The 12,050-nt window shown below is 43.5% G+C and overlaps 1 protein-coding gene across 1 annotated transcript; it reads left to right on the top strand.

Annotated features, from left to right (window-relative positions):
- The first annotated feature begins 987 nt into the window (after positions 1-987).
- Positions 988-11,843, top strand: LOC116513871 (fetuin-B-like). The gene is made up of 7 exons (XM_032225146.1): positions 988-1,265; positions 3,374-3,481; positions 4,657-4,744; positions 7,438-7,604; positions 9,755-9,868; positions 11,087-11,176; positions 11,445-11,843. Exons 1-7 carry the CDS (start codon positions 1,059-1,061, stop codon positions 11,697-11,699), a joined length of 1,029 nt encoding a protein of 342 aa, XP_032081037.1. The 5' UTR covers positions 988-1,058; the 3' UTR covers positions 11,700-11,843.
- Positions 11,844-12,050: the final 207 nt, after the last annotated feature.

Below are 12,050 nucleotides of genomic sequence, written 5' to 3'. Positions count from 1 at the left end.
TCCCCTTGGCTTTTGTTCAGCTGCCCTGAGTCCCTTTGGGAATAGGGCGGCATACAAATCGAATAAACCCAAATCCAAATCAAATAATTATCTGGTATTTGCATTAATTCAGAGCATTATGACAGACATGGACTCAATGCTGTGCCAGTCATTCAGCTTGATATCGTGTTAGTTGATAGCCAGCACTGACAGCATATAAACTGATGTGGTAAGTTAGAAATTGTCTGATACTCTGGCCTTGTTGCCTAGAGTAAGGTTTAGAGTGTGGATATTCAGAAAATGGCTAATATGTTTGCAATAAAATGGTGAGTGTGACTAGCCATGAAAGGTTCCTATGGATGTCATTAGTTAACAAATGCTTGATATTATGGATATTGTTAGCTGCAAAATTTCTGGGATTGTGAGCATCATTAGAATGGAATGGAATGGAATGGAATAGAATAGAATAGAATAGAATAGAATTCATGCCGAGTACACTTCAGTAGAGCAACCAATAAATTTAAATAAACAAATCTTGATGAAACATAAGTGAGTCAATTTAGATATAAAGTGGAAGTTAATGTCTAATTTTTTTTTTAGAATTTGAGCAACACTAATTCTTTCCCCCTTTTTTCCTCAACAAAACCCATTTTATCTGATCCTCTGTGGCTATGTTGGACAGGGCTCAACTAATTGTGATTAATGATCACAACTTGGTTGCATATATCCATGTAACATGGGAATTGGAAAAACTAATTTGCAGTTTAGTGATAGTCAACTCTATTGGGTCCGTTGTTTGTCAAGGGAGGGAGGGAAGAAAGAAGGAAAGAAGAAAGAAAAGCATAGCAAAACTGGCTTAAACTCAAGGATATAACCATTGGTAAGAATTAACTTGCCAAAATATACACTTCTCATCATTGCCTCAGAGGTTGAAGCTTAAAGGTGAGGGACGCCATACAGTGGAAGAACAAATATTAGCTATTGGTTTCACAGTATATAGATAGATAGATAGACAAAGCTCTATCAGAACCTGGCTCTCTCAGCTTAGCTCTTGTTGCTGTCTTCTTTGATTCCACAAAATGGCCCTTTTAATTTCATTCTTAATTGGGATACAGCTGTTTTACGCAGTGGTTTCCGTTCCTTTTCCTCTCTCCCTTTCCACATCATGCAACTCTTTGGGGGTAAGGATTGCTGCAGAAGTGGCCCTCAACAAGGTCAATGAAAATCGGAAAGAAGGTTACGTTCTTGGTCTCCAGCGCATTTTTGATGTCCTAGAAGCTATTCAGGTAAGATCTGTTCCTTCTCTTGATTTTTCTTTTTTTTTCTTTCCACTGAGCACCAGGCATACTGCTTTCCAATCATGGTAGCACCAGTGTATTTCAGCAGGAAAATAACCTACAGAATCATTTGATGGCACCCAAGTGGTGTAGCCTAGATTTGATAGGCCTAATAAAAGACATACTCAAAGTAGGGCCAGCTTTACCATTAGACTGAGTCAAGCAACTAATATGTATTTTGTGGCAGTTCTTGTTATCACTGGTCAGTTCCACCCTCTTTTTAAAAATAGGACAGGGTACTAACTGTCCAAGGCATTCTAAATTAATGATTTGAGATCAGGTTTCGTGATAATATATTCACCATTGCTAGGATTAAAAATAAATGTTTTGCCGCATGTAACAAACCATCTGGAGTAACCCGTGGTTCTGTGGACACGGGCTCTGTGATGACCCAGGGCATGGCATGAAAGCAACACAGCCAGAGAACAGGTCTAACTCCCCTTTATTGCTCCAACTTTGCCCCCAAACATCCCCACATTTACTACAAGTCCTGGAGCAAAGTTCTCACCAGCACCTTCAGCAACCTTTGGCTGCGAGTAGGCCAGTAAACCAGATTAGCCAAAGAGTAACCAGGGCCAGCAGTCCAGTAAGTCAGGTTAACCAAACAGTAACCAGAGCAAGAAGTTTAGCAAAGCAGGCAAACCTGGAAAGCCCTACAAGAGAGCACAGTAATCTCCAGGCATCAGCTAGTGCACACGAGGCTCCACAGATTCAACACTTGTTCCTGACAAAGGCCTCTCCCTCTGATACCTTCTTACATCTTAGTCCTCAGATATGCCTTGTGAAAGGGGGCAGGGCACTCTCCTCCCTCGTAGGCGTCTCGGCCTACATTGTTCTCGCCTTCTCTCTTCTCTCCGTGCTCTAGGATCAGGAGGGGGGGGTCCTTGCTCTTCACCTGAGCTCTGTTCCTCCCTGTCTACAAGCCTTTCTAATCCTGAAAAGCTTTGCCTGGACTGACGCTGCCCTTCCCCAGTTTCCTCCAAGACCAATGGAGCCGCCCTCTTGATCTCTGTGGCGAATAGAATAGAATAGAATAGAATAGAATAACAACGTTAGAAAGGACCTTGGAGGCCTTCTAGTCCAACTCCCAGCGTAGGCAGAAAACCCTACTCCACTTCAGACAAATGGTTACCCAACATCTTCTTAAAAACTTCCAGTGTTGGAGCATTCACAACTTCAGAAAGCAAGTTGTTCCACTGATTAATTGTTCTAACTATCAGGAAATTTTTCCTCAGTTCTAAGTTGCTTCTCTCCTTGATTAGTTTCCACCCATTGCTTTTTGTTCTACTCTCAAGTGCTTTGGAGAATAGTTTCACTCCCTCTTCTTTGTGGCAGCCCTTGAGATATTGGAACACTGCTATCATGTCTCCCCTAGTCTTTCTTTGTTCCAGCTCATCTTCCACCACAGATTCAGACTCCGACGGGGGCACGACAAGTTCCCTTTAACTTTCTTGGCATACAAAGTTCCAATATGCTACCGTCTTTTGCTGCCTAAGTCCCCAACAGAACTGGTCTCTTGTCATTTGAGGTTCTCAAAGAAGTAGGTGATTGTAAATGCAGGGAGGTAAATTTAAACAAGGAAGAAAAGAGTTGAACCAGTTTTCCCAAGATGCATTGAAGATGCAGTGATCCATAGAGCATTAAAATATTGAGAGATTAATCTAGTAACTGCAGGTGCTCTTCCCCCGTTCATCGGAGACTAAGGAGCAGCCTTGCAGTATCCCACCAGAGCTGGGAACCTTTTTGGCATGTGCGCAATTTTGTCAAGTAGCTGGAAAAGATATTAGTCTTGCATCACAAGACAAAAACAACTATGCCTGCATTACTTCAAAAGCAAGATGGGCTGCATATAATTTAAATTAATTGGGCATCCTTGCCCAGTTCAAGGAAGCTTCTGGATTTATCTGAGAATGGAGTAGGTTTCTTGACATCAAGTAAAAATCAGATGATGTCCTGTCTTTTTCTGAATTTTGATTTGAAAGTTAATTCATTTAACGTGTTCAAGTTCATTAACAACCTCGCTTGCCTTTTTAACAGTTTTCCTTTGTCCATAATAGGGTGATGAGTCTGCTTTCGATCTTATTTTGGATGTGCTAGAAACCCAATGCCATGTGCGGAGCAGGAAACCCTGGAAAGAATGCGAATTTAGAAGCCCACATGAGACAGTAAGTAATTGATCTAATTTAAAGAACCCACAATGGGGTTTAGAAAGACATCAAATCTGGGGTTTGAATCTAGGTTTTCAAAGGTGACTGAGGGAGTAACTCCACCCGCTTGCCATGTGGCAACAAACTTTCTCTTCACAATAGCCTTCACCACTTCTCCCATCTTGCCACTTGTTCCTTGGCATCTCTGTGTTCATCAAGAGCCGAGGTGGCGCAGTGGTTAAATGCAGCACTGCAGGCTACTTCAGCTGACTGCAGTTCTGCAGTTCGGCTGTTCAAATCTCACTGGCTCAGGGTTGACTCAGCCTTCCATCCTTCCGAGATGGGTAAAATGAGGACCCAGATTGTTGTTGGGGGCAATATGCTGACTCTGTAACCGCTTAGGGAGGGCTGAAAGCCCTATGAAGTGGTATATAAGTCTAACTGCTATTGCTATTGCTATCATAATTCCCTGCACTGAGGTGCCCTATCAAGTCAATGGGATTGCATACATGAATCAAACTCAACCCCCACAGTTCCTTGCAGGAACTCAAGAAATAGCTCATACTTTCTCTTGGCCAGCCATGGCTCTTACATTTGGGAAAGATTTCCTAATATTCAATCCACTCCTGCAACTTGAATGGGTTCTTCCATGTCTACACAATGAAAGGAAAGGAACCAGTTCTTGGCCTTCTTCTAAATGTCCCCCTTTTGGGTACCCAAGTGATCCTTGCCCCCTTCCCCTCCAGTCCTTTGTCAAACAAAACATTCACACCACCTTCAATCTCTTAATTTAGCATTCTCTTTTCCGTCTCTTTCTCTGAAGCCTCCTAAAAGTATACTAAAAGTATACTAAAGTATACTAATCTTCTGAGAGAGTACTTTTGGCCTTTGACCTTTCAGGTTTGGTCTAAAGCAGGAAGTAGATCAGGTGGAATTGAGATCATGTCCGCTGGATCGATCATCTGTGATGCACGAATGAGCTCTTCCTAGTAACGCCTAATGCATTCTGCAGTGCAATAAAACAGACGGTGAGGTTATACAAAATGTAGGCGCTGCAGAGATGTGGAAAACATTATGGAAGGAAAGTAAACCTGAGCCTAAGATATGGGAAAGATCCAGCTTTTGATTATGTGTCATGGAATCATTGATAAAAGAAATGGGTAGCACTAACACACTGTTTCCTTTTGTTCCAGGTCTTTGGCAATTGCGAAATAATAATGAAATTCAACAGGGTAACGAATGATTCCACCTTATACAAAAGTGACTGCAGTTTACACACTTGTACGTATTTATCATGTTCGCTGCATAGAGGCTTGCCAAAAATAACTATCCAGAGCACGTGTATTTTGCAATTGCAGTTTCACAGATATCCCCAACCAGGGGTGGGTTACTGCCGGTTTTACTACGGGTTCGCAACGCCCGCGCTGCACAAGCTTGCACTGTTCAATGTAAATTGTTCTTCACGCATTCACAGAACAATTTACAGTGGACTGTGCATGCGCAGTCATTAAAAACTAAAATGGAAGTGGCCCAGCAGTGGCAAGGGAACTGGTTTGGGGGTCTGGCAGGTCGGGGTCGCTGTTGGTTCTGCGACCCAGGCCTGAATTCCACTACCGGTTCGGCCCAGTTCGGAGCAACCCACCGCTGTCCCCAATGAAGTTTAAAAAATAGATTCAGAAGCCCCAACATTAAATTTTAACGTCTTGTTCCATTGTTCCAGGTATCTTAGGCTGCCCTTATAATTTCAGTTTGCTCTATTTTTCAACCATAGATGCAGTTTGGCTGAATTTCCTTTTCTGTAAATGTTGTTGCAAATTTATATATTTTTCGCACACTTTTTTCTGTGTTCATTTTTCCCCAGCATTTTTACAACTATAAGATATTATTTTCTACTAACTACGCCTGCATTTCCATGCAGGGTTTGTACTATACAACTAAAATAAAATAAAAACTCCTAAAGGTATAGGTAAAGGTTCCCCTTGCGAATATGTGCTAGTCATTCCCGACTCTAGGGGGCGGTGCTCATATCCCTTTCAAAGCTGAAGAGCCAGCACTGTCCTAAGACGTCTCAGTGGTTATGTGACTGGTACGACTCAATGCCGAAGGTGCACGGAATGCTGCTACCTTCCCACCAAAGGTGGTCCCTATTTTTCTATTTGCATTTTACATGCTTTCGAAGTGCTTCTACTCCTGGCAGAAGCTGGGACCAGTAACGGGAGCTCACTCCATTAGATGGTCCTAGGGATTTTAACCGCCAAACTGTGATTTGAACCAATCAACAAGTTCAGCGTCTTCGCCACTGAGCCACAGTGTCCCATAAAAACTCCTACTCAGACCCAAATGACATTTTCCAGCTAATTCATAATGTATTGTGTGATTGTTAGCATAGAAGAGGTACAGCAAAAGATGTTGTTGAAAGGTATATTACTGTGTTTCCCCGAAAATAAGACAGGGTCTTATTTCCTTTTGACCCCCGAAATAAGCACTTGGCCTTATTTTCAGGGAGGTCTTATTATTTTTGAGGTGCAGGAGGTGGTGAGCGTGGACACCTCATGGCTGCTGCTGTGTTGCAATATTTTTGGGGAGGGCTTATTTTCACGGGGAGGGATTATTTTCATGGGGATGGCTTATTTTCATGGGGAGGGCTTATTTTAGCGCATGCACAAGAAGTCTTATCTTTGGTGAAACAAGGTAACTTTGACAAGTTGTTTCTCACTAAAGATTAATTTGCTGTCTTGCATCATACTGTACCTTCCTAAAACTGACCCTTCATCATAAAGTTATGAGTATGGATGTTTGGAAGAAATATAAACCTTGGGAAATAAGGGGAAAAATGCTAAGGAACTGCTCATACCTTTGTTGCTTTGTTAGGTTAAAGAATAGTTTGTGCCTCAATCTGTTCTGCAAAATAGCCTACTTGATTCATTTGCAACTTAGTACATGTGAACTTTGGCATGCAATTAGTGGATGACACAAGCTTTGCCAACAAGGCCAGCTATGCCAGCTAGAGACTGAATTGTGTGAACTAGAAGTTGTGGCGAATGTGGTTTGAACTTTAGATGGAGGCATTTCCTTTGTTGGGTGTTAACGGCTGATGGGAAACCTCTTCTGAAAAACCTTGCAAGAAAATTGCAGGGACTTATCCAGAAAAAAATTATCCCAAAAAGAAAAATGCAGGGACTTATCCAGAAAAGAAAATTATCCTCCAAAAAAAGGAAATTGCAGGGACTTATCCAGAAAAGAAAATTATCCCAAAAAAGAAACTTGCAGGGGTTTATCCAGAAAAGAAAATTATCCCAAAAAGGGGAAATTGCAGGGACTTATCCAGATTGCCTCCAGGAATCAGAGACAATTAAACAGAAGAAAAAAGATCCAAATTGTTTTTGGGGCTCCAGTCTGAAGTTGGCTGGCACAAGAAAGCATTGGTACAAGAAAGGTCCTGAGTAACGAAACATCTGCAAGAAACAAGCTGAAATAGCACCAGAATCCAACCGGTAGCATTAAGATATTATTTTCTATTGGTTCCCGCCTTCAGATTTCTCACAATGACAAGCTTCACTGTTTCTGTGCTGTTGAGGGCAGGGGTGAAATTCAGCAGGTTCAGACAGGTTCTGGAGGACCGGTAGTGGAAATTTTGAGTAGTTCGGAGAACTGGCAAATACCTCCTCTGACTGGCTCCAGAGTGGAGGGGAGGGGGGGAATAGAGATTTTGCAATATGCTTCCCCTGCCATGCCCGCCACGCCACGCCCACAGAACCGGTAGTAAACAAAATTGAATTTCACCATTGGTTGAGGGTTGTTTTAGGTTGTTAAACCTAGTCAGGTGTCAACCTGATTAGATGCACATTTGAGTGAGATCATTTATTTTCAGGCTGAAAACTTTTCTGTATTTTGCTTCATTTAAATGTACAAGCTCCAATTCAAATGTATCATCTCACCATTTTAAATAATACTTCTTTGATTTTTTTTTTAAGTTCCTCGTTCTGTTATTTCAAGAATTTGCCCCGACTGTCCAGTAGGCGGAAATCCTTCTGAAGAGAGATTTCAGGCTGCAGCTAGAGAAAGCCTGGCCAAATTCAATGCTGAAATTAACCACTATCATTATTTTGCCGTTCGTGAGGTCACCAAAGCAAGTTCACAGGTAAAGCTGAAACTTTTGATCAAGAAAGTTGATGTTGTATCCTTGATTTGTATAGAAAGTGCTGTAAAGACCAGGGTTGATGGGAAATGTAGAAATTGAAAGTAATAACAGAAATAATTCCAGAAGAGGGCAGCTGATTTCTACACTGTTGCCAAAGAAAATGTAGAGACAGGTTATCAAAGTCTGCAGAAATCTGATTTAAAAAAGATTTTAATTTTTATTTGCCAGTGATCCTCCTGGAAACATCCAATTTCCCACATGGGTTTGATTCTGATTTTTCTACAATATTACTTTCAATTTGCTTACTGAATATTTTAGTGTCCCCTTATTGATAGCATTTGATAATATTCTACCAGTTCTCCTGGTACTAAGAATCCTGGGGACATACTGGAGGGCTTCAAGTTATTAAAGTTTATGAGGAACATTACCTGCAGAGCAATGATGTGCAGTCAGCTTTAAGCCTGGTGAGGCACTTTTTAGACTTGTGGACTTCAACTCCCAGAATTCCACAGCCAGGCATGCTCAGTTCCGATTTAAAGCGACAGCATTTTTCCCCCTTGCAAAATAAGTTTTCCCATTCTTTTTCTTCTCCCTCCCCCTCCTTCCTCCCTCTCTCCCTCCCTCCCCCCCTCTCAAACAGACACACGCACACAGAGAACTTCGATCCCTCTCTCACTCACTCACTCTCAAACACAAACACAGAAGTTGGATTGGATATATTTTCCAAAGGCTTAAAAGCAGGGACGTGCAGTCACTAGAGGCAAGGGAGGCAGAGCCTCACCACTCTCCTCAGGAAAAGAAAAGAAATTTAAATATTTTTTTTAAATAATTAAAGCCAAGATAGTTGCTACCAGATTCCAGCTTACAGTGGCTTGGTGTCTGCTTAGTGTTAACCAAAGCAGGAGGCGAGAGAACTCGGGGCCTCTTTTCCATAAGGAATTTTTTGCCTTCTAAAAGTTAATAAAGAGTTAAAAGGCAAAGAAGTTCAGATGGAAAAGAGGCACTAATTCTCCCGCCTCCTGATTTGGAAGCAGCCAATCGTGTCTTCTTGAGCACGCTTACGTTGGGCGGGGCGTGCTTCAGAGGAGAGAGGAGTGGGCGAGAAGAAGGAGGCTGCCTCTTTGCTGCAGACCTGGGTGCTTGGCGGCTCCCGCGATGCAAAGTAAGTGCCCCACCATCCCCGATGTTGCCGCCCACTGCCCCGGCCTGCTTCTCCAGGCTCCGCCGCTGGAAGTCCCGGATCGCCTCTGGGGGAAGGCTGGGTGAGAAGCGGAGCGAAGCTTCTCCGTGGCCTCCCCATGCCAGGAGGCCACGGAGAAGCTTCGCTCCGCTTCTCACTCAGCTTTCCCCCAGAGGCGATCCGAGACTTCCAGTGGCGGAGCTTGGAGAAGCAGCGGCCGCAGGCCGGGTCAGCGGGTGGGCGGCGGGGCACTTTGTATCGTGGGAGCCGCCAAGCGCCTTTGCTGCAGACCCAGGCGCTTGGCGGTTCCCGCGATGCAAATTCCCACCACCACCACCGAGGCTGAACGCTGCCCTGCTTCGCAAAAGGATGCCCAGCTGAGCCTCACCAGGCATAACCCTCACCGCATGTCACTGCTTAAAAGCAGCTCCTCTGCCATACCCCCCCTTCCCCTGCTGCCTTCCGATCAAACTTTTTGAATTCCTCCCCCCTCCCCCCACACGCACCTTTTCCAGCTATTTCAGAGACGATTTCAACTCTGCTTCTCCCTGCCCTGCCCTGCCCTCCCCTCATGAAAGGCCAGTGTCTGTCAGACTGAGCTAGTTGCTCCCAGAGAACTCTAAAAAGCCTCTAAAAATGCCCTCTACAGGAGACGAGAGAATACGTGCCTCATTTGCATAAGGAATTTTTTCCTTGTTAACCCTTGCTTAACTCTTAAAAGGCGAAAATTTCCTTATGCAAAAGAGGCCCCTAGTTCTCTGGCCTCCTCCTATGGTTAACACAAAGCACTGTTCCAAGTCACTGTAAATCTGGCAGCAACTACCTTGGCTTTAATTGTTTTTTAAAAAAATCTTTAAAATCCTTTCCTTTCCCTCATGACTGGTGAGGCCACGCCTCCCTTGCCTCCAGTGACTGCACGTCCCTGCTGCAGAGAATGTGACCCATTCTAACTGTTTATGACTTTCTACAGTGGGTTGTTGGCGAATCCAACTTTGTGGAATACATCATCCAGGAGACTTCCTGTCGCAAAAGTCCACCTGTGTCTGACATCTCTAAATGCCCTCTGCTCCCAGATGAAACTGCAGTAAGTATTCACAATCTTGCATAAAACCTAGCTCATGTCTTCTGAAGAATCAAAGTTTAACTGCTCATATTGTGTTCTTTATTCATTAATGTCTGCCAGACCCAATGACTGCATTTATAGAACATTTACATTTGCCAGAAATGCGTTCCCCTCGCACATTTGTGCTAGTCAGTGGTGGGATTCAAATTGTTTTACTACCGGTTCTATGGGTGTGGCTTGGTGGGTCGTAGCATGGCTTGGTGGGCCTGGCAGAGGAAGGATACTGTAAAATCTCCATTCCCTCCCGATCAGCTGGGACTGTGGAAGGCAGAGAATAGATGCGGGCGGAGCCAGTCAGAGGTGATATTTACCGGTTCTCCAAACTACTCAAAATTTCCACTACCGGTTCTCCAGAACTGGTCAGAACCTGCTGGATGCCACCTCTGATGTTAGTCATTCCGAACTATAGGGGGCAGTGTTGATTCAATTTCAAAGCCGAAGAGCCAGCTGTCCAAAGACGTCTCCGTGGTCATGTGGCCAGCATGACTAAACGCCAAAGGCGCACAGAACGCTGTTACCTTCCCACCAAAGGTGGTCCCTATTTTTCCACTTGCATTTTTATGTGCTTTCGAACTGCTAGGTTGGCAGAAGCTGGGACAAGTCACAGGAGCTCACTCCGTTACATGGCAGTAGGGATTAGAACCGCCAAACTGCTGGCCTTTCAATTGACAAGCTCAGCCTCTTAGCCACTGAGCCACCGTGTCCCTTTATAAATATAAATAGAACATTTAGACTGGACTAAAATGGAATGCGATAATCTGCGGGAATTCAGCCCTTCTCTTAGTTTTGTTTCATAAATTCTATGTATATAATTATAGGAATATAATCATTAAAATACCAAATTAATACCCGGAACACCAAAACGCATTTCCTCCTTTGGAAAATTTGCTTCAAGAAATCCACAGAATGGTTGGATGACTGTGAAAAGAAAGAATTTAAAATTCTAAGAAGCATAGCACAAGAATTCAGCTTTCCCATGGAGGCTCCATCCTCTCTAATGGGACCACAGAAACTGTCATTCTGGGGAGGAGAAAAGGCTTGTCAACCACAGGGAGCAATGGAGAAGGCCCTTTGATGGAGAACATCTCATCAACCACATCCACTGCAATCCCACCGCATATTCAAAATTCTGAGCAGGTTAAAAAATTTTGTTGATGAAACCTTTCTTTTTTGCTCTAGGATTCAGGGCTATGCAAAGGCTCCGTGATCAACAGCCAACTAGAATTTAAAAAATTTGTCACGGTACAATGCGAGTTTTTCCCGCATCTGGTAAGTTTCTCAGACAGCTATCCTCCACAGAAAATATTTATTCCTTGGTGGCTGAGTTTAGTTTACTTTTTTAAACACGTTTCCTGTCCATCCACCCAGCAAGACTGACAGTAATTAAGGCACACCTCCGAGGAAGTGCAACTGGAAAGGTTTCCCCTTGTCGCATCCAGAAAGCAGAATTTATGAACCTCAACTGCCTTGAACATTTCACAAAATAACCAAGCATAAAATATGGGCAATTCATTTTCTTTATCTTTTGTCTTATTAGCCACCAGCTAATGTCACAGAAACGCCACCCAAGCAGGAGGAAGAAGAGGTACTGGTGACCAATTGTCCTCCGGGCAGCCTTGATTCTAGCCCCACTGTTGCTTCTATAAAAGAGGAAGCCCCAACAACCTTTTCGCCCTACCGCAAAGCCATTTCCCTATCAACTGACTGCCCAGGAGAGGTTGCAGTAAATATCGTTGGCCTTAATCTGCCTTCACGACAACAGTCTGAAACAAAGAGTGATGTACAACACTGAAAGCTTAATTCAGAGGAAACTTCCCACCTCTCTTCCGTCCTTCACTCACTCACTCACTTACTCATCATTCACTAGAACAGAAACTATTTTCCTGCCGAAGGAAATATTAGAAACATTTAATAAAAGAACCCAGGTAGTATGACAGTTTTGGTAGTGGTTATTTCCAAAATCGGTTTTCTTTCCCCCCCACCCCCCACACGCCCCACTCCATTTATTCTTTTGAAACAAACACACAGCCTGTTTAGTTTAGTTTTAGTTTCACTTTATTTGTATGCCGCCCTTTTCCCTGGGGGGACTCAGGGCGGCTCACAGTTCAAAGGGGGGGGGGGGGAGGACAAACAATTTACAACA

The sequence above is a fragment of the Thamnophis elegans genome, chromosome 10 (genome assembly GCF_009769535.1).
Source record: "Thamnophis elegans isolate rThaEle1 chromosome 10, rThaEle1.pri, whole genome shotgun sequence".
Taxonomy (NCBI): Eukaryota; Metazoa; Chordata; class Lepidosauria; order Squamata; family Colubridae; genus Thamnophis; species Thamnophis elegans.
Note: the sequence above shows the minus strand (reverse complement) of the source record. Positions and strands in the feature narration are given on the sequence as shown.

Coding starts and splice junctions, on each gene's coding strand:
- LOC116513871 (XM_032225146.1), top strand. CDS start 1,059: ATGGCCCTTTTAATTTCATTCTTAATTGGGATACAGCTGTTTTACGCA. Junction 3,482..4,656: donor TTAGAAGCCCACATGAGACA/GTAAGTAATTGA, acceptor CTTTTGTTCCAG/GTCTTTGGCAATTGCGAAAT. Junction 11,177..11,444: donor GCGAGTTTTTCCCGCATCTG/GTAAGTTTCTCA, acceptor TTGTCTTATTAG/CCACCAGCTAATGTCACAGA.